At 57.5% G+C, this 25126-nt stretch overlaps 6 protein-coding genes across 6 annotated transcripts; 3 read left to right on the forward strand and 3 right to left on the reverse strand.

Moving 5' to 3' along the window:
* The first annotated feature begins 2 nt into the window (after nt 1-2).
* Nucleotides 3-1142, forward strand: Obp19c (Odorant-binding protein 19c). The gene is made up of 2 exons (XM_018109735.3): nt 3-662; nt 719-1142. The coding sequence occupies exons 1-2, from the start codon at nt 345-347 to the stop codon at nt 932-934; spliced, it is 534 nt and encodes a 177-aa protein (XP_017965224.1). The 5' UTR covers nt 3-344; the 3' UTR covers nt 935-1142.
* On the reverse strand, nt 1033-1863 carry Obp19b (Odorant-binding protein 19b). Its single transcript, XM_018109738.3, has 3 exons — nt 1656-1863; nt 1368-1590; nt 1033-1287 (listed from the first exon to the last, which is right to left on the reverse strand). Exons 1-3 carry the CDS (start codon nt 1861-1863, stop codon nt 1203-1205), a joined length of 516 nt encoding a protein of 171 aa, XP_017965227.3. The 3' UTR covers nt 1033-1202.
* Nucleotides 1864-2095: 232 nt separating this feature from the next.
* On the reverse strand, nt 2096-2702 carry Obp19a (Odorant-binding protein 19a). The gene is made up of 3 exons (XM_018109726.3): nt 2610-2702; nt 2370-2537; nt 2096-2311 (listed from the first exon to the last, which is right to left on the reverse strand). Exons 1-3 carry the CDS (start codon nt 2670-2672, stop codon nt 2114-2116), a joined length of 429 nt encoding a protein of 142 aa, XP_017965215.1. The 5' UTR covers nt 2673-2702; the 3' UTR covers nt 2096-2113.
* Nucleotides 2703-4457: 1755 nt separating this feature from the next.
* LOC108656237 (ATP synthase membrane subunit K, mitochondrial) lies at nt 4458-5050 on the forward strand. Its single transcript, XM_018108231.3, has 2 exons — nt 4458-4708; nt 4776-5050. The coding sequence occupies exons 1-2, from the start codon at nt 4643-4645 to the stop codon at nt 4899-4901; spliced, it is 192 nt and encodes a 63-aa protein (XP_017963720.1). The 5' UTR covers nt 4458-4642; the 3' UTR covers nt 4902-5050.
* A 275-nt stretch (nt 5051-5325) lies between these two features.
* Nucleotides 5326-6772, forward strand: LOC108656001 (uncharacterized). The gene is made up of 2 exons (XM_018107856.3): nt 5326-5524; nt 5619-6772. Exons 1-2 carry the CDS (start codon nt 5468-5470, stop codon nt 6546-6548), a joined length of 987 nt encoding a protein of 328 aa, XP_017963345.1. The 5' UTR covers nt 5326-5467; the 3' UTR covers nt 6549-6772.
* Nucleotides 6773-7221: 449 nt separating this feature from the next.
* HERC2 (E3 ubiquitin-protein ligase HERC2) lies at nt 7222-24904 on the reverse strand. Its single transcript, XM_089263725.1, has 12 exons — nt 22180-24904; nt 21553-22118; nt 20915-21472; nt 19765-20852; nt 19531-19690; nt 17652-19474; nt 17207-17580; nt 16045-17131; nt 8962-15972; nt 8413-8896; nt 8166-8342; nt 7222-8096 (listed from the first exon to the last, which is right to left on the reverse strand). The coding sequence occupies exons 1-12, from the start codon at nt 24161-24163 to the stop codon at nt 7944-7946; spliced, it is 15465 nt and encodes a 5154-aa protein (XP_089119851.1). The 5' UTR covers nt 24164-24904; the 3' UTR covers nt 7222-7943.
* Between the last annotated feature and the right edge of the window lie 222 nt (nt 24905-25126).

Consider the following 25126-nt stretch of genomic DNA (forward strand, 5'->3'; position numbering starts at 1 on the left):
TAGTAATTCTGACATTAGCACTGCAGTCGCAATGATTTCAAATACACTTGCAATACTGCATGAGTGTGCGTGTGTGTGTGTGCTTACGAATTTATTGTTGATTTGCGTGCTGTAAAAATTGTTTATTTGCGAATTGTGTGATCTGCGATTTGTGGCATTAGCAATGACAATGAAAATGATGAATCTTGAACTTCACCGTGCCGTAGCTTTGACGGCGTCAGCGAAATGGCCACGCACAAGTCGAGGTCGAAAATGATGTTAAGGTCACGTTGTCTGCCAAGAGTAAATACAGTATAAAAGCGAATGCTGAGAAATGGGCGAGCAACAAATTGAATCGCAAGATCATGCATAGTACATTGCTCTCACTGCTTGCGCTGGCCAGCTGCATTTGGATGCAGTGCAGCATGGCGGAACCGCAGATCAAGGGACAGCAGTTGCCGCAGTTCGACTTGACGCGTTTGTTTGGTGGCCGCAGCAGCGAGCCTCTGGTGACGCTGCTCGATCGCAACCTGCCCGAGGTGCAGCAGATGATTGACCGCACGAAGAAGAGCTGCCTGCAGCAGCTGCGAATGCCGGCTGTGCAGCGTTCGTTAATCCGTGAACCGAATCCCACCGAGCAGGAGAAATGCCTGCTCGAGTGCGTCCTGAAGGGCATCAAAATTGTAAGTGAATGGCTAACCATATGGAAACAGTCTAATTTACGTCTCTCTTTCTCCAGATGGATGACAGCACCAACAAGCTGAATCTGCGCCGTGTCGAGCAGCTGACCAGCCTGGTCACCGAGGACAACAAGGTGGCCATGGCACTGAGCTCCAGCCTCGCCCAAAGCTGCAATCGATCTGTCAGCACTCAGAAGCCTTGCGAGGCGGCGCATCAGCTGAATCAGTGCATTGGCCGCCAAATGGAGCGCAATCGGGTCAAGCTGCACTGGTGAGCTCTGAGCGCTGAGCTCTGCTGGGCTACGGGATCTACCATAGCCCATTTAGCTGTTGGGCTCAACCCCGGCTACCCAACCAAATCCCAAAAAGAATGTTTGCTGCTGCTAATGGCTGCTCGCTTTATTTGTCTGTGCATGTCCAGGAACCAGGATCGCCAGCTCTATAAACGAATATAGGGAATTAAAACAAATATACAAATACAAATTACACAAAAAAAAAAAAAAAAAACTTCGGCCAAATGGTCATATGGAACGTGGAGGCATTCTACTCCTTGACTTCGGGTATCTTGTAGGAGGCGGCGCGCATTTCCCGCAGCATGCACATCGATATGGCGTGGCAAACCTCGCACCTGGACAGGAAGCAAGCAGGAAGAGATTAGAGCCAGTGGGAGAGAGAGAGAGAGGGGGAGGATGCAATGTCCTGACTCACTCGTCGGTGATTCCGTTGGCTATCTGATTGCACTTGGCTGCAATCGTTTTGGAATCGGCCTCCTTCTCGGGGAACATCATGTTCATCATGTCGACGGTCTTCGTCTCATCGAACTGCATCTGGCCTTCGCCCATGATCTCGAACTGCTTCAGCATGCAGCGACGGAAGCATTTGCTCTCATGCGAGGCCTCTTCCCTGTTTAGCACCATCTCCTCAATGTGGCCTGGCCGGAGATGGATTGATTTCGGTTTCGATTCAAGTCGAGGACTCATTGTGATGCACACTTACTGCGCTCCGGCTTCGGCTCACAGCCATTGCCAAAGGGCTCCACCATTTCGACCACCTCGCTGAGTGACATGGTAGTGTCCTCCTCCTTCTGGTCGTCGGCTTGGGCCAGGGCAAGCAGCGTCAGCAGCAGCATGGTCAGACAGGTCCGTTGCAGCATCATCATCATCATCGTCATCGTCACTCTCTCTACAAACATAACTGATCCCATTTGGATGCGCTTTTATAGCCCCGCAGCGTGATGCCAGCCCGCCGATTGACATACCATTCCCTTGTAGCTACAAAAGCGGAGATCGGATCTGCACCCATGGAAACCAATCAAAATGCGCCACAGTTGACGGTGCAATCGAACATTTATTCGTGAGCCACTGGAGCGTAATGTATATAGCTATATATAACATATATATATATATATATATTTGATAGTATGTATACTCAATGCTCGCCATCATCATGTTCGATTAGGGAAACACGAAGATCTCAATCTTGCTGCGGAAGCAGCTGAGCTGCGCGTGTGCCGCATCGCAGTTGTTCTTGATGCCAACGGCTGCATCCTTGCAGTCGCTGATGCCCTTGCGATAGGAGTCCTTGTAGCTCTCCGGCATCAGTAGCTCCACCTGCTTGAGCGTCGACTCCACCAAGAACTTGCCCTTCTTCATCTAGACGAATGGAACGATTTGTCTCGCTAATCTCGCTTGGTTCGCCATCCCTACTCACCGTTTGCATCATTTCCATGATACAGTTGATGTAGCACTTGGCATCCTTGTCGTCGGGCAGTACGCCCTTCTGTATGCCGTCGGCTATTTCCGTGGTGATCTTTGGGAACTTGGGCAGACAGACGTCACGCATCAGCTTGCCGGCTGCCCACATCTGATCCTCGGTGGCCTGTAAAATTACGATATTTGCAATTGGCTAACTGGCTAACACCACCTCGTACATCCTTTCATTCGATCCTACCCCTGGACGACAGAACGGCAGGCTGACCAACAGACTGCCAACGATTAGCTGTAGATATTGCATTGCGCTCTCTCAACTGGTCCGATCTGATCTGATCTGATCTCCGTCCCAGAGATGACACCACTTTTATATTGACATTTGCATCGATATTCAAATGAGGGGTCGTCGCCACGGTCCAGCCCCTCGGGCGGTACGCTGCTAGCTCTAATACCATACATTTGACATCTCTGCCAATGACAATTGACAATTGACAATCGACTGTCGATTGCCAATTGTCCGTCCGACCAAGAATTACTCAATTGCATTTCAGGTGTTCTTGGGGCACGCCACATTGGGGTAGGACCAACTCTGGGGCAGCTCAACTGCAGTGAGTGGCTCTAGCCAACGCCCCATTGTTAAACGCTCATCATCGTCATTACGACGACCCGACCGTAATTAACTGCCGTTAGTTTCTCGCTCTCTCTCTCTGCTTGCTCTCTCTCTCTTTCTCTCTTTGTCTGTCTGTTTGTTTGAAAAACAAATATTTTAATTGAACTTAGCACGCAAGAGTTAACAAGATCTTTAGGCTTTAGATAGCTGCGCGCTACAAGCGAACTGCAACTGCAGCCCCATGCGAAGGGGCGCACTCAGGGGGGACTACGGGAGCTATGTCGGACTGACACTAGCCACAAAATGTTAGTCTAGGCGCAGATGAGGCTCAAGCATCCTTCATTCCTTATTCCTCATCTCCTCACTTTAAACTTCTAACTCTAATCCTCGCTTCTCGCTAGCCTCTAATAGACTATTCCTCTTCTTGCTTTAGTTTTAGATCTACTAAATTCTGTATTCTTTCTTTTCCTTCGGCTTTTCCTTCCTTTGGGGCCTAGCTCTAGCAAAGTTTATCTCTCATAGGGCAACTACGTGGATATATTTTCTTTTCGTTTTACTTTTTTGATTACTTTTGATTTTTCTCGTTTATACTCACCTCTTGCCTTCCTGGATCTAGCTTACTTTTACACTTCTTCGTTTAGATTTTACTCGTATTTGTGAGTTCATTGTCTTCCTCATTATCATCTAGTGAGGTTCGAATCATAAGTCTTTATTTTCTTTGCGCTTATGCTCCTTCATTCCTTTCCTTATAACTTTATTCCTCTTGTATCTTCACTCTAATATCTAATATCATTTTATTTTGTTAAGCTTTCCTTTTGTTTTATGCATGTAAAGACATGGACATTGTCTCTCTTCAGTTTCAGTCTTCCGTGTTTCTTTATTGCTCGCTTCTTTCTTATCTTATCCCGTGCTTAGGACTTTGTTTCGCTTTTAGCTCCATTGTTTGGCTCCCTCTTAACTCTTGTATTATTATATATTTTACAGAACGTTTATTTATCTCTTTGTACATTTCATTAGCTCTAACCTAGCCTAACCCACACATCCTGCGGATCCTTCATACATACTCCTAGCCAAACTTATCAACTTTGCTTCTCCCTTTCCCTCTACTCTATCGCTCTCTCTCTCTCTTCGCTTCAATTGATGGGAATGCAATCTAATTGCACAATGGCTACTTTAGTGAAATTTCCACTATTATTAGAACCTTTGAAATGAAAAAAATAGAGAAACATCTATTTCAGCTCTATGCGAATTATAGAGTTATTTGCCTAATGCACCCTCTGAGGTCTATAATAAACGCTCAATATACGTTGGATGTACTCATTATAATCGCTCGATTTCTAACGAGCTGCAATTCATGGAGATTGATTATTATTAAAGAAATAGCTTAGCTATAGGATATTTGTGCATGGCCTGAAAAGGAATCCCATTTCACATTGAAGTAGGCCCTGCCTTAAATGCTCCCTCACTGCCTGCTACACAATAGAATCATCATGCCTCTCTAGGTATTCAAAATCAACAAAAATCTCAAGCTTAAATTGCTTGAATTTCGATTCAACACACAAACATATAAAAACTAAAAATATATACATAAATCTATACACACATACATACATCTCAGGTCAAGGTATAGTCCACCTTCTAGATACAAGCTCAATCCTCCTCGCATGATGTCGGACTTCTTCAAGTTCAGCAAGATCTTTGATAGCCAAACCGTGCGTGGACGCGCCAACGTAAGTCCATTTGCCGCCATTGGCTCCACATTGTCAACTTGTCGACTAACTATCCAGATATTCGTAGGTTGCTAAGGCCACTTGGGCATCGGTGGGTCTCATCTATGTGCTGGTCAAGATGCATCGTCGCAATGCTAAGCGTCGCGAGGCCTTTCAATATTGCAAAGGCTGCCAACAGAAGCTGCTGCTCTAACCGTCGAGCAGCAACAGTTCCATTCGATGTCCCCCAATTTCCGTTTGTGTTACGGGCTGCCAATTGCTTGGACGTTAAGCGTTAACCAAATTCCTTGTGTTATGTCTTCAAAAGTTAATAAAAATTCGATCGCAGTTCGAGCAATGCAATTCACTTGCCTAACATTAATTGAAGGGATAGAATTTTCCAATATGGGGGGTGCTGTAGCGGTTGATTGATATGCCCAGATATTAGCTCGTGCCACAAAAACTAGATGGGACTATCGCCCTATATTACGGCTATCTAGTCCCAAGAGACCTGGGCTGAGCAGGGAAAGGGAAATACTACATAAATAACAATCATATTGTTTTACAGAATATCTGCTAGTCGTATACTGTTGAATACTTTGCTTTGACTTTGCCGTTGGCATAGAAGCAATCGTAGTAGGCAACTCTGCCGGATGCTTGGCTCCGATCGTTTTTTGGGGTAATTCAGTTCAGATCCGGCCCCGGACCCAGACAACCCAGCCCGTATTTAGGAAAACATAGATAAGACTAAAACCCGGAAGCTAATTGCTGTTAGTCGCGATGGCCGATGGCTTTAAGAAGTATTTCAATGGCTCCACAATGAGCGGACGTGCGAATGTGAGTAGACCAACTGTCCAATTGTCCAACTCTTGTTAGCTAACATTCCTTGCTCCTGCTGTCCCTGCTCCTGCTCGTGCTCCTGCTGTGGTAGGTTGCAAAGGCCACATATGCAACACTGGCGCTCGTCTATTTGTTCTACCGTGTGCGCCGTGGCAAGAGCCAGCCGGCAGAGGGCAAGGAGCCGCCAAACTGCAGCTGCGACCAGAAAAAGAAGAAGCAGGCGAAGGATGCAAGCGGTCGCGACTGCAGCGTTTGCCGTGAGCGGAAACCACGCGAGGATCGTTGCTCGAAGGAACCTCCGCCGCCACCGCCACCATCAGCGTCGGGCAAGTGTGAGGCGCCGAAGCGCCGCAAGTGCCCTTGTGACGCGGCCAAGCCACAGCATACGCAGCACCATCCACATAGCAACACGAAGGCGCAGCCACAGCACAATCAGCCGGCAGCAGCGAGCTTCGCTGCCAGCCCGGAGAATATGGACGAGGCGCATCCGGCACGTGAGCTCATCACGCAAATGCACGAGGCCGCCTCCCGGGTGCTGCGCAATGTGATTGGCGCCGTTATTGGCGATACAGCGTCTGGCGGCACCTGCTGCATCGACACCGACGAGAAATGCAACCGCGTTACGAAATCACTACCCACTCCTGCTGCTGCCGCCGTGGCGCCGCCAGCTGTATCGAGCCCTCCGGTCGCTGTAATCGACCCCGTTGATCAGCTAGATGACGAGGGCAGCGACTATGATCCCGATAACCAGCTGCTCATTCGCCAGCGACGCACGGCACCGCGCTCCTGTGTGCCCAACAACACCAGCAGCGAACCCGATACGGCCGCCCAGCTGGAAGAGCTTGCGGCCGTGGCGCAACCGCAAACGGAATCCCAAACTGTGTCCCAACTGCAGACTCCGACAAAGGTGCAGTCCACCACCACGACGCAGTCGCAACCAGAATCTCAACCGCAACGCAGGTTCCGCTATTTTGAGAACGACTTTGCGTCGGAGATGTTCTTCGAGGACTTTGAGGACTAAGATTTGTCGGGGCTAGATCCGTGGTTAACGGCTTATATATCTATCAAAATTCTCAATACAAACGAACTGTTTATCAAATTAAACGGCAGCAAAAATTGCTTTAGTCTTGACCACATAGCAAAACCATCAATTTCTACTATATTTATTGACGCAGAATAAAAACTGAAAATTCTTTTATGGGTGCTGGAATGGTTAAGTGACCATTCTCAGCTTGATGACAACAACTCGATTTAGTTCTAATTTGAATGCAATTAAGTTATAATTTCCCTCAATCAGTAAACGAATACTCGTCCCCTAATATAAATAAGTCATCGATTGTTAAGATGCGTTCCATTTTAGATGCAAATTGTCCAACCCAAACGTCACATATTCAAAATAATCAGTTAAATAAAATTTCCCTCAGTAGGCGGTTGAATTGGGAAATTGAGCATCGAGTGCTATTTCTCGATATAAATAAATTATCTATCGATTGTTAAGATCCTTTTGAATTCGCGTGCCCATCTCCAACGTGTCACAGATTCAAATTTCTTTCTAAGCTTAAATTTCTTCCCTCAATCGTATAGCGATATATGTAAATGATTTCGATTGCTAAGAGCTTTTTGGCTGCCTATTCCCCAACATATTAAACGATTTAATTTTTAAATATTTGCAATTTAATTTTAAATTTCAGATGTTTGCATATTTTTAATTTTCTTTTATTTTATTTTTTTCTTTTGGATTTTTGCTGAAAACACACAACTAGAATTGATCATCATTAGCATATTTTATCATTATCAATATAGCATTTATCATTATCAATAATCAATATTCGTAATTCATATCAATATCTTATCAACTGCAAGCAGGCAGGCGGCAGTTCCTGCCAACTGTAAGCTATGTAAGCATAATTATGTTTATGTATGTATATGTATAGACTAAATAGATTCATGGTGTGCTCATACATCATATATATGAGTATGTGTGTGTTTGGACTTTTTTAACTAACATTTATGCAATATGGAAATAACATTTAACGTTTACTTATTTTGCTTTTTGGTTTCGTGTGTCGCATCGGCTCATCTACAGTTTCCACTGGAAGTTTTCCAGTCTTATACTCTTTCAATATCGCGCATTCTTTTGTTTTGCTCTCTCTTTCTTCCAAGCTGTATTCGTTTATGTGAGTGAGTGAATGTGTGTGTGTGTACGTGAGTGGATATCTTTGACTATCTGCTGCAGTATGTGCAAATTGCTAAGCAGTTAATCAACTAATCGATTAATCAGCTAAACCAGCTATTCTAATGCGTTTGAAGTGCGTTTCGTTTATAGTATGTTAAGCAGCAGTAGCAGCAGCAGCAGTGGGTTGGTAAATTTCCCTTTAATTCAATGTTCGATAAATGGTTGTTATCGATAGTGCGTTTAGCCATCGTGACTGGCAACGGACTCCAGATCACTGTTGTCCTCGCTCCCAGTTGCCTCGGTGGGTTCGCCCATGGCCACGCGTGCATATTCATCGGTATCGATGCTCTTGCAGAAATGAATCGCATATTTCAGCTTCTCCAGCAGCACCGCCTACAGCAATGAGAGGGGAAGAGTTTTAGTCAGCATTTCTGGCGTAGATTTCGTTAATTTTCAGCTTACCTTGCAGGAGTAGCGTGGCATTTTGAGCAGGAAGAAGCAGGTATAGCTTTCGGGCAGAAAATGATCGGGCGGATTCTTTTCGAGCACCTGCAGCACAAAGTCTCGTCCTCGGAAATCGGCTATGGTGCGCGGCAGTCGTGTTCTGCCCCAGACAAAGCGCAGAAACAGCGAACGCTCCTAAAATAGAATTCCCGAGGGCATTTTTAGCAACTGCATCAAATTGACACTTTCGTTTTATTTGACTTACCTGGTTGGTAAACTCCTCCATGACCTCCCAGAACCAGCCGACCAGCGCAGAGCTGGGATCGAATCCCTTGTAGGTGGCAACCGACTTGAGCAGCCCCAGCGGTATGTCCGGTGAGCCGCAGACCATGGCCTGCAGTTCGGCGGCCGAGAAGAGCGAGAGCAGGGGCACGGGTATCACCTTGGACATGCCGTCCCGCACCGCTTTCACCTGCTCGTCGAACTCGTGCAGTCGAAAGCCGAGCGCCAGACGCACGTATTCCGCCCGATTTCTGGGCGAGATGTGCGTGTAACGGGTGGACAGCGGCACCTCATGTCCGCGCGCCGACGATGTCGAAAACGGCAGCTCCAGCGTGTTGAACAGCTTGGTATCGTCGTCCATGTTGCGTATGCAGAGCAGGCCGGCCACATAGTCGCGATCCACCTCGGTCAGATCGGTGGGTCGCAGGGGCTCGCCCGTCAGCTGACGCCAAACGGGTTCCGCCAAGCTGAAGAAGGCAAGAGATTTGGTTAAATTGTGGATTCATTGTATACTCATTCCAGCTGAACTTACTTGAGACTCAGCGGCGAGCCGGTGCGCACGGCTATGCCCATAAGCACGCCCAGGAAGCGGAACATGTTCATCTGCAGCACGGATGTTAGGGTTGGATCCAGCAGGAAGCAATCCCGGTTGGCACCCGCCTCGCCACGGCCGTTGGGTGTGCTGATCAGCAGTGGAACACTGCCGTTCTGCAGCTCGTCGCACATCTCCGCTATGGATTCGCTGTAGCCGCCACCGCAGTCGTCCACGCTCTCGCCCACAAACTTGACCTTCCACACGCGATGGGGCAGGGCGAGCGCCTCCTGGGTGAGCAGCGGCAGCTTCTGCACCATCTGGCCAAAGACGCTCTTCATGCCATCGACGCCGGCCAAGCCATTGCAACGGCTACGGGAGCGCTTCACCTGGATGCGATTCAGCTCGATGACGGGTCCATGCTGCTTGTCTCGCACCATTGTCGTTTGGATGACCTTGCGGAATGCGGCCTCCTTGATGTTGTAGACGAGCACGTCCTTGAGGGCGCCCAGGCTCAGGTCGCCCGAAATGGGCAGCATGGCCAGGCAGGGGCAGAGGAGCTCCGAGAAGTGGTGCAGCAGGATGAGCCGGGCGTGCAGCGCCTCCGGCGGCAGATCACGCACCAAGTCGTATTCGAGCGGCGGATTGGGCAGCGGACGCAGTCGCTCGCTCAACTGTGAGGTGGACAGGGCCAACGTGTGCGCCGATCCACAGGTGACCTTCACAATGTGCTTGCCCTGGAGGGCGGCGACCAGGCGTGGCCGTTGTATGGCCGTCACGGTGCCATCACCCAGCTGTCCCTCGTCGTTGTCGCCCCAGGTGAAGACCTCGCCGGCGTCGCTGCAGGCGACGCAGTGCAGCGAGCCGGTCGCAATCGAGATGATCTTCTTGCCCTGCAGCGCAGCCACCTTCTTGGGTCGCCGCACATGATCCACCGATCCGTGGCCGAGGCGATGGAAGTCGCCCTTGCCCCAGGTATAGACGGCGCCGGATTTGGTTAGCGCCACGGAGAACTGTGAGCCGCACTCCACCTTGATGACGCCCAGGCCGGCGAGACTCTCGATCTTGTAGGGCAGCTTGCAGCCATCGCTGCCGCCGCGTCCCAGCTTGCCATAGTCACCATCTCCCCAGCTCCAGACGTTGTCGTCGTCCGTGATGCACAGCGTCTGGGCATCGCCCGAGCCGCAGGCAATGTCAATGGCCCGATAGCCGAGCAGCGCCTCCACCAGCTTCGGTCGCAGCTGATCCTCCGAATCGCCATGCCCCAGGCGACCGTAGCGACCCTTGCCCCAGGTCAGGACGTGTCCACTTGCCGTTATCGCCGCCGAGTGGGCGCTGCCACAGGCAATGTCAGCCACGCTCATGCCATTCAGATGCTCCACCAGTTTGGGTCGATCGTAGCTCATGCGATTGCCGTGCCCCAGCTTCCCGTCCTCGCCCTCGCCCCAGGCGTACACCTCGCCGTCGGTGGTCAGGGCGAGGCAGTGCTTGCCCCCGGAATTGACGGCCACCTTCTTGACGAACACATGCTGCAGGGAGCCCAGCAGCGTGGGTATCGCCCACGAGTCGCTGCCGCCGACGCCCAGACGTCCGCCGGACCCGTAGCCCGTGGCGAACAGCTTGCCATCCGGCGTGACTGCAAACAGGGATTGCTCGCCGCCGGCCAGCTGCACCGGCCGCAGCAGGCTGAGCGCTTCGCAGGGCGTCGGCGTCTTGATGCGGCTGCCCTCCAGGCCGCCCAGCTGGCCGCGATGATTGTGGCCCCAGCCGTAGATGGTGCTGGCGCCGCCCCAGCTGAGCGCCCAGTCGTCTGGCCGGCGATTGAGCCACTGCAGCAGCTGGGCATCGTGCGGCGCCTGGAACAGTGTGTGATCCTCGTGCAGCAGCAGCTGCAACGGCTGCGGCTGCAGCTGCTCCAGCAGCAGCATCTCCTGCTGGGCCAATTGATGCGCCTGCACCTGCTGCTGCTGCTGCTGCTGCTGTTGGTCCGTGGCAGAGGCGTTGCTCACCGTGCTGGAGGAGAGCGATGTGGTCGAGTTGATCAGCGAGGCGCCCGGAGATTGACAGCCGGCAGCCACTGCACTGGGCACCGGCGTCGGCAGCATCTCGGCAAACTTTTTGCGCACCTCCAGGCAGAATTGACGGGGCAGCTCCGTGCGCCGGATCAGGGATTGGGCCACGCGCACCGCAATGCAGTAGCGCTTGAACCACGCCCACTTGTGCATATCCCCCGATGCGTTCGAGTTGAGGCTGCTGCTGCTGCCGCCGACGCCGCCAACGCCGCCAACGCCTCCGCCGCCGATGAAGCCAGTCACAGTTCCACTTGCTCCGGTGCAGGACGCGCTAGTGCTGCTGCAGATGCCGCTGCCGTTGGTGGGCAGGGCGGCGTCCAGCTGCATGTCGCAGGCGAGCGCCGCCAGCGTTTTGAAGTAATCCGAGTGCATCAGATGAATGCCACCGCGCACCTGTGGCTCCTCGTACTCGTACTGACGCAGTAGCTCCGGGATGAGGGGCATCAGTATGGCCGCCAGGGCGGGCTCCTGCGGCTTGGGCGCCTGCTCCAGCAGGAGCACCGCGTGCAGCTTCTTCAGCGCCCAGATGCGCTGGGCCGTGCTCAGGGCGCCCAGTTGGGCGCAGGCCGCCAGCGCCGCGGCCAGCCGGAGCAGCACCTGGGGCTGGCGTGGCGCCAGCCGCGCGTCGAGCAGCGCCATGACCAGCGCCATCGATGGCTGCGACAAGACGGCACGGTCCGAGCCGCTCTCGCCCAGCGTGGCAGCCGGCATGATGGCGTGCACCCAGAAGCGCCAGCCCCAGCCGTTCACCGAGCTGTCCGAGCAGAACTTCCAGCGCAGCTCATCGCCGGGCACCCGGATCTCGGGCGCCCAGTGGGCGAATTCGCGGCCCGATCGCATGGCCAACATGCGTCCGGATGCATCCATGATCACCAGCGGATCGTTGCGTTTCTCTGTGCTGCATTGGCTGTCGAACTCGATGCGCAGCATCTCGGCGCCCGGAATGCGAACAGTTCCACTCACATTCATGTTGTCCACGTACGGATGGCTGCTCTCCTGCATCACCGGCTTGGGCAGCTTGCCCAGGCAGTGGCGCGACGTGCACAGATCCTCCAGCTCCGTGATGCACGTCTCCAGCAGCATGGCCGCAATGCCCGCATTGCTGCTCAGCGAGATTAGGGTCTCGGCTATGGTCTGGGCGGTGCTGGGCGGGCCGCAGCGTCCGCACACCGCCAGCTTCAGCAGCTCGACGAGGCTCTTCGCCTCCGCCTCCTGCAGCAGGGCACCGAAATCGTCCAGCCCGTGATTGTGACTGAACTGGGCCAGCATCTCCTCCTGCTGCGTCATCGTGGCGGCCATCACGGACATCGCGCTGGCCGACATCCGCGAATGCGAACCCGCCGACATGCCCGACATGGACAGTGAGCCGGTCAGGCTCTGGAAGGCGCTCAAGCCCGAGCTCATCACGGCGGCCGGCAGTGGCATCTCCTCTGGACTGTGCTGCGCCTGCGGCTCCACATCGCTGGCATCCGCTGGTGCCTCGCCTCCGCCCTGGGCAATTGTCGTAGCAGCGGCCGCCGCTGCTGCTGCTGTAGCCGCTGTTCCTCCTCCTCCTGCTCCTGCTGTTGCTGCTGCGGTTGCTGATGTTGCTGCTGCCGATCCACTGCCAGTGCCGGCAGCCGTGTTCAGCTGCTCCTCCAGTTCGATGTGGGCGCCGGCATGCCTGGCCGCCGACTCCTTGTAGTTGACCTTGCTGTGGCTGGTGAGTGCGGCGACAATGAGCTGCCTCGCCTGCAAGATGCTCATTGCCCGGAGCACATGCCCCAGCGCCGCCTGGCGTGCCGCCGGCGTCTCCAGTGCCAGGCTCTCGCTGAGACTGGCCAGAGTGGAGCCGGTGCCGGCGCCGGAGCCGGACGCTGAGCAGGAGGCAGCCGCCGCTGCTGCTGCCGCCGCTGCTGCAGCCGAGGTGCTCGGCCGCACGTCCGGCTTGCCGGCCATGTCCGGCGTGGTGTGCGCATGCGGATGTGTCTCCGCCTCGTAGATGCCCAGGCTGCTGCCGCCGAGCGGATCCCGAGTGCAGCCGAAGGGCACCGGGCCGCGCTTCTCCTCATCCAAACTGGCATTGGGCAGGCCCCAGGCCATGGAGTGGGAGCTGCCGCATGCCACACGATTCACGATCACCGCATCCAGGCCGATCACCAGGGCCGGCTTCTTGTTCACAAACGTATTCCCGCTGCCCTGCTGCCCGTGATCGTTGTCGCCCCAGGCGTAGACCTGCCCGGCGTCCGTCACGGCCAGGCAGTGGAGCGCACCCACGGCCACGTGGATGACGCGATGGCCGCGCAGTCCGGCAATGGGCTGCGGCTTGCGCACGTGCTGATCCCCGCCGTGGCCCAGGCGATAGTAGTCGCCCTTGCCCCAGGTCCACACCTCGCCCGCTCGGGTCAGGGCCAAGCTGAACTGGGCCCCGCACTCGATCTGGATGACGCCGATGCCCGAGAGGCGTTCGATTTCGTGCGGCGTCGAGGAGCCCTCACTGCCGCCGCGTCCCAGCTTGCCAAAGTCGCCGTCGCCCCAGCTGAAGACGGCGCCGTCCTCGGTCAGCGCCAGCGTCTGGGCATCGCGACTGCCGCAGGCCACCTGGATGACCCGGCGTCCGCTGAGCGCCGTGACCAGCTTGGGCTTCAATTGGGTGGCATTGTCGCCGTGGCCCAGTCGCCCGTACTCGCCCAATCCCCACGTGTAGAGCTCGCCCTGGCTGCTGATCGCCGCCGAATGGGATGAGCCGCAAGCGATGTCGCGTATCTTCTTGGCGCGCAGCGCTTCCACCAGTCGCGGCTTGTCCAGCGTGCTGCGATTGCCGTGCCCCAGCTTCCCGTCCTCGCCCTCGCCCCAGCTGAACACCTTGCCGTCCAGGGTGAGGGCGAGGGCGTGCTTGCCGCCCGAGTGCACCGCTACCTTCTTCACCACATACTGATGCAGCACCGGCAGCTGATGGGGCAGCGGCACATTGTGCGTGACACCGAGCCCGAGTCGTCCATTGGTGCCCTCGCCGCAGGCATACACCTTGCCATCCTGGCTGACCACAAACAGGGACTTTGAGCCGCCGGCTATGTGGATGGGACGCAGGCGACTTATGGTCGGCGAGAAGGTGGGCACCTTCACCTTGGAGCCCTTCAGGCCGCCCAGCTGCTCCTTGTCGTTGAGGCCCCACACCATCACCGTGCAGGGCAGCTCCTGCTCGGCATGTCCGGTTAGACTCTCGGCTAGTGGCGCACTGGTCGCTGATCCTGCTCCTGATCCTGCAGTGGCTGTTGCGCCTGTTGCTGCCGCCGCCGCCGCCGCTGCTGCTGCGCCCGCTGCTCCATTCGTGTTGCCATACTCGCAGGCCAGGAACTGGGCATTGGCCAGCATGTGCTGGATGTCCGGCTGCTGGCGACGTCCGATGAACTCGATGCCGTGCACCTTGCACTGGATGCCATTGTTCTGGCACTGCTTGATCACGATTTCGATCCACGGATAATAGGAGACGGCCTGCTGCATCAGCACCACACGATTCACGGTCGATCCGACGGGCACCCAGGTGTACTCCTTGAGGCTGTCGATGCAGTCGCCCACACGCACCTCCACCAGCGACGGCATGTGCGAATGATCCTCCGGACTGACGCGCAGCGCCAGACTGTGCACCAGGATGCGATCGTGCAGCTCCAGCCGTATCCAATGCCGGCAGGCGCCGCTCGAGCAGCTCTGCCAGGCCAGGCCGCTGCCGTCGAGCAGATGCTTCGCTGCCGCCTCATTGGAGCTCACGCTCAGCGAGCGTATGCAGCGCGACCAATCCTCAATGAGGTCGGCTTGAGGCGCCGCAGTCGCTGCTTGTCCAGCAGCTCCACTTGCGCCTCCTGCTGCTGCTCCCGGCGCACCCGCTGCCGCCGCGACTGCTGGACTCGGCTCCACGTCGTTGATGTGACCCTGCCAGTTGGGCTGGTCGGGAAACTCCACTGTCAGCTGCTTGCCCCGCATCGCCGTCACCAGGCCGTACTCCAGCTGGCTCCGTGAGCCGCCCAGCCGCATCAGTTGCCTCACCCGGGCGCCCACAGCTATGGGCGGCGGCGGGCGTGGCAATGGTAGTAAATGCGATCCCGGCTGTGCCGGCTCCACCAGTTCGATGTGCACGAAACATACCCAGTAGGTGCTGCCATGATTGCGCCAATCCACCTGCACGTTCAGATCGTGCAGCCCCTCAGTGTCCACAATAAGCACGGTGCCCATGTCGCCCTGCTTGATCTCCTCGAAGTCGCGACAGCAGCGCACCAGCATGCCCGGACGCACCAATCCCCGGACGTAGAGCGCATAGTGATCGGCAGTGGGAAAATCTTTGCGCGTATCGAACTTTTGCACCGGCTGATCCTCGACCGTGTCGGAGGATGAGGAGGTGCTGCTGTTGCTGCTGGTGGTGCTAGTGGTGGTGGTGGTGGTGGTGCTGCTGCTGCTGCTCCGACTGCTGCCATTGGCGGCCGCTGTCGGCTCCACTGCCTCCACATCGATGGTATTCGCACAGACATCCGGATGCTCCAGTATCCATTGCACGATTTGCTCCGGCGTCGGCACAGCCTCCGCCTGCAGCGACAGCTGCTTCAGTGCCAGCTCCACATTGCGTCGCGTGAAGCCCATTTCCATAATCTGCTCAATTAGCTGGGCATCGCTGGCCGGCGGCGTTGCCTGGCTGAGCTGATCCGCTGGCGCCGGCGCCGACTGCTCCTTGGCCACGTTGTAAATGGCGATGCCATGGACCATGGTCGGCTGCGCTGGGCTGGCCAAGTGCACCGGCTGCAGCGCATTCTCCACGTTCAGCTGCTGATACGCCTGGCTGGCCAGCGTCTGGACGCAGTTGAGCGCCGCCGTGGCCAGATCCGTATAGCTATAGCATGCCTTCACCGGGGACGGTTGCGTGGCGCGCAGCAGCAGGACCTGAATGAGCAGCTGCTCCGACGGTTGATTGCTGCAGAGAGAGAGAGAGAGAGAGCGGGCTGTTAGAGGCCTAATCCTCTCTAGCAATGCATTCGCTCCTTACCTGCTGTTGTGGCCATTGTGGTTGTTGTTGCTGTGACTGCCGCTGCCGCTGTTGTTGGCCTCCGTGTGCTCCGAGTGCAGCTCCAGTTCCGCTTCGTTGAGCGCCTCCGCCTCCGGCTCCTCGCTGCACTCGTTCCCGCTGTAGACGCTGGCCGGTGCCCGCTGCTTGAGTATCTTGCGTAGCGCCGCCTGGTGGCGATAGAGGACGCCGTTCGTGTGCAGCACCGCCAGCTGCAGCTGCTGGCTGCGCAGCAGGCGCACGTCCAGCTTGCCCTCGCCCGCATTGAGCAGCTCCCAGTTGCCGGCGCCCGAGCCGGAGCCGGGACTGGGGCTGGCGGCGCCATAGAGCAGCACCGTCCAGGCGTTGAGCAGCATCTCGTTCATGGGCAGACGCGTCAGGCTGAACACGCTGTGGTCCAGCTGCGGCAGCACCGTGGCCAGCGGCACCTTGACCAAGCCCTGCGCCAGATTGGCGACCGCCGGCGGAGCGCTGTGGGCCAGCAGGCAGCGGCCCTTGTGGGTGAAGCTGGCGATGATCATGTGGCTGCCCTCGTGGAAGCAGTGGAGGCCGACACGCGGACGCAGATCGTAGCCGCCCATGGCGCTCAGCACGCCCAGCACCAGGCTCTGCTCCGTGTCCAGCGGCGTCTGCGGCAGCTGCGATTCGCCCTGCAGCAGCTCGGCGGCGACGCAAAGCTTCTGTGCCAGGAACGAGTTGATCACCGCATTCCAATGCGGCAGCGTGTGCAGGCGACGCAGCAGCGCCACTAGCTCCTCGGCGACGGTGCCCGAGTGGGAGGCGGTCAGCAGGACTCGCGCCTTGCCGCCCTCCTGCACCGGCTGCAGCGTCACATCGCCCGGACAATGCAATGCGATGCGTCCCAGTGTGGCGAAGAGCTGACGCACCAGGCCAGCCATGCGCGGCTCCTGCTCCACGCCCCACGAGCTGAGGATGCACTGCATCAGGCGCAGGCAGTGCAGCTGACGATAGACCCCACGTTCCGTGCCCGCCGGCTGCTCCAGCAGCGCAAAGTAGTGCGACAGCCAATTCGGCGAGCTCAGCTCCAGGCACAGCCGTGGACAGTCACCTGGAAGGATCACCAAAAAGCACACAGATATATATATATATGGTCAGATTGCCATGCGCTCGCTCGCCTGCTCACCTGCTATGGCACGTATAAAGCCAAGGTTCAGCCAGTTGAGGCAGTGCACCACATTGGCCAGCGCCGGCTTCGGATCGACTATGGCACGGAACATGCTCGTGATGCCACGGAGCGCATACTTGTCCAGCTGGGCGCCGTGCAGACCGCTGCCCACGGCCAGGATTTGCAGGAGCTTGGAGGCGCAGTGCCTCAGAAGCTTAGTGGGATGCGATTCACTGCTGGGCGGTGGCTCCAAGGTGCCCAGCTCCTCGCGCTCCGGTTCCGTGGGCGATGCCACATTGAGAGCACTGTCCGCCAGCTGCAGATCGTATTGGCCCTCCTTGCCCATGCGATAGGAGTTGGTGGCGCCCGTATACCACTCGACACGCACCCACCTGTTGGAGGAGGAATCACACACAATTAGCAATGGAATCTCAATGGCCTCCTGCCGTTTGTTGCCACTCACCCGTCCTCGCCCACCTCGCTGATGATGCGCCCCTCGCCCGGCGGATTGCCATCCTGATCGCCCCACTTCCAGTCGGCGCCGCGCACAATCCGCGTGCCGATCTTCATGAGCTTGGCCAGATCCGGTCCGCTCAGCTGCGCCTTGCTGCACTTCTGCTTCAGCACGCTGTCCTCGTAGAGGACGCTCAGCTCGCAGTTGTTCGACTTGACGTTGCCCTCGCCGCCCGTCTGGGCCAGCAGACCCAGGACGGTGCCCAGCAGGCCAGAGTTGATGAGCAGCCCCAGCTCGTTGGCGCCCAGCTCCTTGGCCAGCAGCCCGAACACGCTGATCAGGAAGCGGGCGCGTGGCAAGCGCTTGAGCAGCACATAGGTGCTCAGGTTGCAGCTGTCCTTGCCGCGAGCAGCGCCCTGCTGCTCCTGGTTGACCAGGCGGCGCAGTTCGCGCACCGCCCATTCGAGGACTCGGGACTGGGCGAGCAGGAGGCGGGCCTTCTGGTATGCGCTCACCATGTTCAGCTGGCCGAGCACATGCTGCGGCGACGCGCCACTGGCCGCCGACTTCAGATGCAGCCCCAGGTAGCCATTGAGCAGGCTGTACTGGGCGGCGTCCAGCAGGCCGTGCAGCTCCAGGAGCTGCTGCACCAGCTGCAGCCCGGCCAGACGCAGCTGGAAGCGCTGCATTTGACAGTACATGGCGCGTCGCACCGTCTCCACGTCGCAGCTGTCCTGGAGCGCAAAGTCCACGATGTCCTGCATGAGTGTCGCATCCAGCTCGATGTCCGTCTGCAGCTGGCGTTCGTTCAGCCGCCGCAGCAGCGACTCCTCCTCGTCCAGTTGCTTCTGCTGCTTTGGCTTCTTCTTCTCCTCCTCCTCCTGCTGCTGCTGCTGTTCGTGTTGATCGTAGATGAGGAGCTCCTGTTGTTGCTGCTGCTGCTGCTGCTGCTGGATGCTGGCATTGAGCAGATCCTCGGGCTTGGCCACCGGCTGTTGCTTGGCGGTGCGCAGCTCCTGCAGGAGGCGTCGCACCAGCAGCCGGAATCGCGGCAGACGCTGCAAAATCGGCAGCCGGCGCAGTCCGCGCTGCTGCGGACTGATGGCAGGACGCACCTCGTAGAGCAGGAAGCGCAGACGCTCCAGGACGGGCGCACAGACCTCCTTGTAGCTGCGATTGAGCTGCTGCCGCGTCCGCACCACCGACCACTTGGCCTGGTGCACCAGACGTATGATCTCGCCCAGCTGCTTGGGCAGCGACTGCTGCTGCTGCTGCTGCTGCTGCGGTGGCTGCTGCTGCTGCTCGCCCAAGGGCATCGCCTCCAGAGCACTGAGCACCAGACCGCCCAGGCACTGATGCCGCAACAGAACGGCGCTCAGCAGACGCTCCAGCTCCTGCACCGGATGCTCGGTGGCGAACTCCTGGTGCCACATCAAATTGTGCGCCTTGCAGTAGCGTTCGGTCAGTGTCAGCCAATTGGCCACCAGCGGGTCACTGAGTCGCGCCTCCGCCAGTCCCGCAATGAAGCTATCCACGCGATTCTGCAGCTGCGCCTTGGGCGGCGGCGGCAGTGGTGCCTCACACGTGGGCGTGTTGCCCGCCGTGCTGTGGCTGCTGCGCGCCTCGCCCTTCTCCTCGTCGAACGGATTGTTGGGCTGCAGCATGAGCAGGCCGCCGCTGAGCAGCGACGACTTGTCCAGCTGGCGGCACTGCAGCTCCGCTGGCTGCAGGCTCGGGCCGCTGCACATGAGATTGGCGACCAGGCCCAGCAGCTGGGCCAGCGCACACTCCGAGCTGAAGTGCGTCAGCCGTGTGGCACCCGGCGTCGCCGTCTGCAATGAGAGGCCAATGTCAATGGATTGCCCCAGCTGGGAAGTGTGTTGCTTACCTTCTCCTCGCTGGCGCTCTGATTGGCTAGGTATTTGCCCAGCTTGTGATGCTGCAGCAGCTGCTCCATGGCGCTGCGATACGCCGGCGTGCTCAGCTCCGCGCTCAAATCCTTGCCCAGACCCAGATCCAGCAGGGCGCGCATGTTGTCCGACTCACAGCTGTAAGGACACACAATTAATTAAAGGCCCACTCTGGATATGCATATGAATCCCCTCCCTCCCGTCCCACTCACTTGTAGCCATTGAGATCACAAACGTAGCCGGCCACAATGATGCAGCGGCCGCCGTCGAGCAGCAGATTCTCCATGTCGCAGCGCCGGACGTAGTGCGTCTCCGGGTCGGCAGCAGGGGGCGGTGCTCCGCCCTTGGGGCCGCCGCGACAAATGATGCCCGGCCAGCCCATGTCGTCGTTGTCGCGCAGTTCGCCCTCGCCCAGGGCGCGGTTCAGCCGATCAAGCACGCGCAGCAGCGGCAGGAAGAGGCGGGCCCAGCGCAGGCTGGCCAGGCACTGGGGGCGATCACGCTTCAGCAGCACCAGGCCCACCAGCAGCTCGTGCAGCAGAGCGTCCGAGATGTCCGACTGGAGCACACGATTTAGCGCAGCGCCCAACAGCTGGGCGCCCAGCGTCACCAGCTCGCCCGACTCCCGGCACTGCAGGGCCAGCTCCTGGGCCTGCTGCAGCGTGCTGACGCAGGCCGGAATCAGGCTGTGCAGGTATTGGGCGAGCAGCGCCTCGGCTCCCGTTGTGTCCTCCTCGGGGCCCGCCTGATGAATGTGCGCCAGGAGCAGCCGCTGAAAGCGATGCAGCAAACAGAGACTGGGACTCGTGCCGGGCTGCTGTTGCTGCTGCTGCAGCAGGAAATGTTGCTGCTGCTGCTGATGATGCTGGTGATGATGGTGATGCTGGTGCTGGTGCTGATGCTGGTGGTACAGATGCTGCTGGTACTGGTGGTGGTGATGATGGTGCAGGTGGTCCTCCTCTGCGGGCTGTTGCTGCTGCTGCTGCTGCTGCTTGACCAGCAACGTCAGGGAGAGACGACTCTGCGTGAGCGAGGCATTGTTGCCCAGGAGCCGCGTGATCAGCTGCAGCAGCGGCAGATGCGCACCGTCGTTGCAGTCCGTGGAGCAGGAGCTACTCTCCAGTCGTATGGCGTGCTGCAGCGCCGTCTCCAGGCCGCCCTCGGCCATCAGCGAGCTGACCAGCAGATCTGTCATGAAACGATGTCCCGGCGAGCACGCCTGCCCCGGCTCCGAGGGCAGCAGCGCCGTTAGCGTCTGTGCGCGTTCCGCTGCCGTGGGCAGGAGCACGCTCCAGCCATCCTGCAAAGGGAAGAGTAAGAGATGATATTCTGGTTTATCATTATGGGGAATTCACTCAGTACCTGGAGTGCCTGCTGGGCGGCCACTTGGATGGTGCGCAGCACCTGGCTGCCGCCGGCTAAACTGAGAATGCGGGTCTTGAGGCTGTTGAGTAGTCGTCCGCCGCTGGCCAGGCCAACGGTGCGCGGCTCCACGCCGTTGGCGATCAGCGCCAGCAGCTGGAGCCGCACCAGATTCAAGCAGGCGACGGCAATGCATTCGGACTCCTGGTTGGGTGTCTGGCGATTATCCTGCGCCGTGCTGGCACTGCACATGCCCAGCAGCTGGTCGAGCAGTCGGAATGTGGGTTCGCCCAGGTCGATGACAAATGGTGCACGCAACGGCACACCCTGCCGCGTGCTCTGCGTCCAGATCAGGCTCTGTGTGGCCGTGCAGGCAATGCCGCTGGCCGGCAGCGTGGGCAGGGTGACCTGGATGGGCTGCCGGAGCAGCGGCTCACTGCAAACGGAGGCGGGACATATCTGTTGATTGTCGTTGCGGCCCCAGCCAAAGATCTCGCCGTTGCTGCTCAGCGCCAAGCAGTGGGCCACGCCCACGGCCACGTCCACAATGCGCTTGTGCTGCAAATCAGAACGAGACCAGGATTAGCTGATTCCCGATTGCCCAAGAGAGAGAGAGAGAGAGAGAGAGAGAGACTCACCTGGAGGCCTGTTATCAATCTGGGCACACTGCAGCCCTGCACGTTGCGCTCGACCAGCTGGTGGCCCAGGCAGGAGGCCTTGCCCCAGCTGTAGAGCTGGCCCTCGCAGCTGAGCGCCAGCGAGAACTGGGCGCCCGCATAGACGCGCTGCACCCGCGGCAGGCAGTCGATGAGCTGCGGCAGGAGGCTGCTGTTGCAGCTGCCGTTGCCCAGCTTGCCGTAGTCGCCATCGCCCCAGGCAAAGACCAGTCCCTCGCTGGTCAGGCACAGGGTATGGGCATCGCCGCTGCCCAGCGCCACGTCCACCACCTGATGATCCTTGAGCGCCATCACCATGGCGGGCAGACACTGATCATCCGAGGTGCCATGTCCCAGACGGCCGTAGGTGCCACGGCCCCACGTATACAGATTGCCGCCCAGCGTGATGGCCGCGCTGTACGAGCAGCCGCAGTAGACGGCCTTCACCAGGCGCACCAAGCTCTCGATCTTGGTGGGCAGCTCACGGGCATGGCAATCGCCGTGACCCAGCCGCCGGCTGTCTCCGACTCCCCACGAATAGGCGTTAACTAAAGGAGGGAAAGATTAGTCAAGGCTTCGCTGCTCCATCTGACGGAAGCTTCCACTTACAGTTGCTGTCCACGGCCAGGAAGTGGCGGCCCTCGCAGTGGGCGGCTATGGAGATGAACGTCTCGTTGGCTATTTCGGCAAAGTCCAGCTGCTGGGGCTCGGCCTCCGGCTTGGCAATGTGCCAGTTGTAGAGCTTGCCCTCCTTGCTGAGCAGCAGCACCACATCCTCGCTGCAGGCCACCTGCTGCACCTGGAACTTGCAGGGGAGCAGCGGCGGCGGTGGCGGTGCCGGCGGCTGCTGGCAGGCGGATGCATTGCTCCAGCTCAGGGCGGGCTCCACGTTGAAGCCCGGCTGCTCCTTGGAGAGCGCTGGCCAGCCCAGGGCATAGACGCGTTGCTGCTCCCACATGTTTATGGGCGTCGTTGTGGGCGTGGCCGTGGCAGGGGCCGCCATGGGCAGGAGATTCGTCAATTGCGGCATGTGCGGCTGCACCAGCCGATCCAGATGGGAGATGATGACCACAGCGGCACGCCGTAGATCCACAATGGCCGCCGAGCTCTTGGGCAGCATGAGAAAGCGCAGAAACGTTTCGGTGGCGCTGGCCAGCGGCGTCGGCAGCTCCACGTTCGGATTGGGGCAGCCACTGTGACCATGATGATGATGCACTGGCTCGGCGCCCAGGCGCTGATACCGTTGCAGGATGCGCAGCAGCGGAGCGCCCGACTTGCGCGGCATGTCACGATTATCGCCATTCACACCGCCATGTCCGTGGGCGTGGCCATGCACATGTCCATGCGCATGGCCATTGTCGTTGTCCTTCTCCCAGAGCAACAGCAGCAGCACCACGCACTCCAGCGTGGCGGCCAGCGTGCCCTTCTGCACGCCCAGCTCCAGCAGCAGGCACAGAGCCGTATGCCTATCCGCCAGCGGGGCCAGGCAGCGCCCGCCCATGGGATCGCCGAGGGCGACGAGACGCAGAAACTTGATCGAGCGCTCCATCACCTCCAGCCAGAGCGGCGACACCTGGGCGGCCGAGTCGAAGAGCGTCGCCTCCGGCAGCTCCTGCAGCGATTCCAGAGCCTCACTCAACAGCTCGCTGCACATTTCCATATCCTCGCCGGAGCGCCAGGCGCGACGCAGAAAGGCAAAGCTGAAATTGAGAGCGGCTCGTGTGCCGACGCGCGCCAAACCCAGCGCCGCATGCTCCGGCTCCATCTGCGGCGGGCGTCGCGGCTGCTCCTGTTCGGGTGGAGCGGCCGCAGTGCAGTCCTCCGACTGCTGTTGTGCGGCTGAAGAAGGATGCGTCGATTGCTGCTGCTGCTGCTGCTGGTTCTGTTGGTTCTGCTGCAGCAGATTTCGCTTGAGGGCCACAAAATACCGTTCGTAGATGAAGAGCTGCTGGCGCAGTTGCTGCGCCGAGAGACAGTTGCCGGCGGCGCGCAGCGAGAGGTCGTGGAGCTCAGCGATCATGGTGCGCTGGCAGTCGTGCTTGGCTAGCTGATTGGGCGGCTGGCTCCACATCCAGCTGCTCAGCGTCAGCTCTGTGGCGTGCAGTTGCCCGGCCGTGGCCTGCTGGGCCGCCGCCGAGGTTAGCTTCTTGATGGCCATGTCCGAGTCGAGGGGTCGGCAGCCGTCGCAGTTGCAGGCGGAGAGTGGGCCACAGTACTCGGGCTGGCAGCAGGCGCACTGCAGCGCCTGGGCGCCACAGTAGTGCTTGCCATCGTCGCCCAGGTAGGAGAGCTGGCCGCGTGCATTCAGCAGCGGCGCCGTCGGCGAGGACACCAGTTCGCAATCCTGAATCAGATGATTCCAGAGCACGGCGCCCTCGGCACCGTTGCGCAGGCAGGCAATGAGATCGGCGCGTAGCCATTTGGCGTCCAGGTAGGGCAGCGGGCGCAAATAGAGATCACTGATGGGTGTGGCAACACTGGCATGGCTGCTGGAGCCGCTGGACGTATGTGCTGGAGCTTCTGAAGCGGCCGCTGCAGCGGCCGCAGCAGCAGAAGCCGTTCCAGCGTTGCCCAGCCGATTGAACGTGAACATGGCGGGGGAGAGCGCGCGCGTGGGAGGGAATGTGTGTCCTTAGTGTAAAAGTTCACAGCACTGGAATCCAGCAAACGCTGCTGCATTCAATATTGACATGGCACATTTGTTTTTCCAAGACTTTCGTTTTTCTCGTTAATAGCTTTGATTGTTTTCTTTTTATTGTTTATGTTTGTTCTTTCTTATTGTTCGTTTTCTTTTTTTCTTGATTATTCTCTAGTTGTTTCTGTTGTGGCAAGACACACGATTAGAAGAAGAAGAAGCAGAGTAACGGTTACTAGCTGCTTGAACGAGGCAGCGAGCAGCGGGCAGCAGGCGGTCGGACGGTCGGGCGGCCGTCGGCCCAGTTGCAGGCTCAGTCAATGTCGTCAGACCAACCAGCACACCCACACACGCGAACAGCCTTCTCACACACACAGAGACAAGACAAGAGACACACGCACAAATAGTGGCTTAGAATGAATCGTAGTTTTCATTTTCATTGCACTTGTGTCTGTGTGTGTGCATATGTGTGAGAGCAAAAAATAACAAAAAAAAAAATAATGCAATATAACTCTTGCGTTGATTTAATACACTTGTCGCACTAATATGCTTTAAATTGTTGATTAAGTTCAAGAACAATTCACGTTAGTTTGTTATGCATTTCTTAAATTAAGTGAAATATATTTAATCAATTAATAGTCGCCGTTGTTCTGCCTGCTACGCGAGGCTGCCAACCTGCTTGCGAAAAAAAAAAACAAAAACACTTATCGATTAATGTTGTTGCAATTTTTCGCCCAACTTATCGAGCGACACTATCTGGCAGCACTGGCTGATTGCCTAGTTTTTTTCGAAAACTGCAATTGCGGGCAGTGCAGCAGCTTTTCGAAAACCAGGTCATATTATCTAAAAATAAATGCATATGTACAACTTGTTAGTAGCTGCAGCTGGATGACCTTTCATTCAGCCAGTCGGCTTAACGAA

The sequence above is a fragment of the Drosophila navojoa genome, chromosome X, assembly GCF_054131105.1.
Source record: "Drosophila navojoa isolate 15081-1374.11 chromosome X, UAZ_NAV_1.0, whole genome shotgun sequence".
NCBI lineage: Eukaryota > Metazoa > Arthropoda > Insecta > Diptera > Drosophilidae > Drosophila > Drosophila navojoa.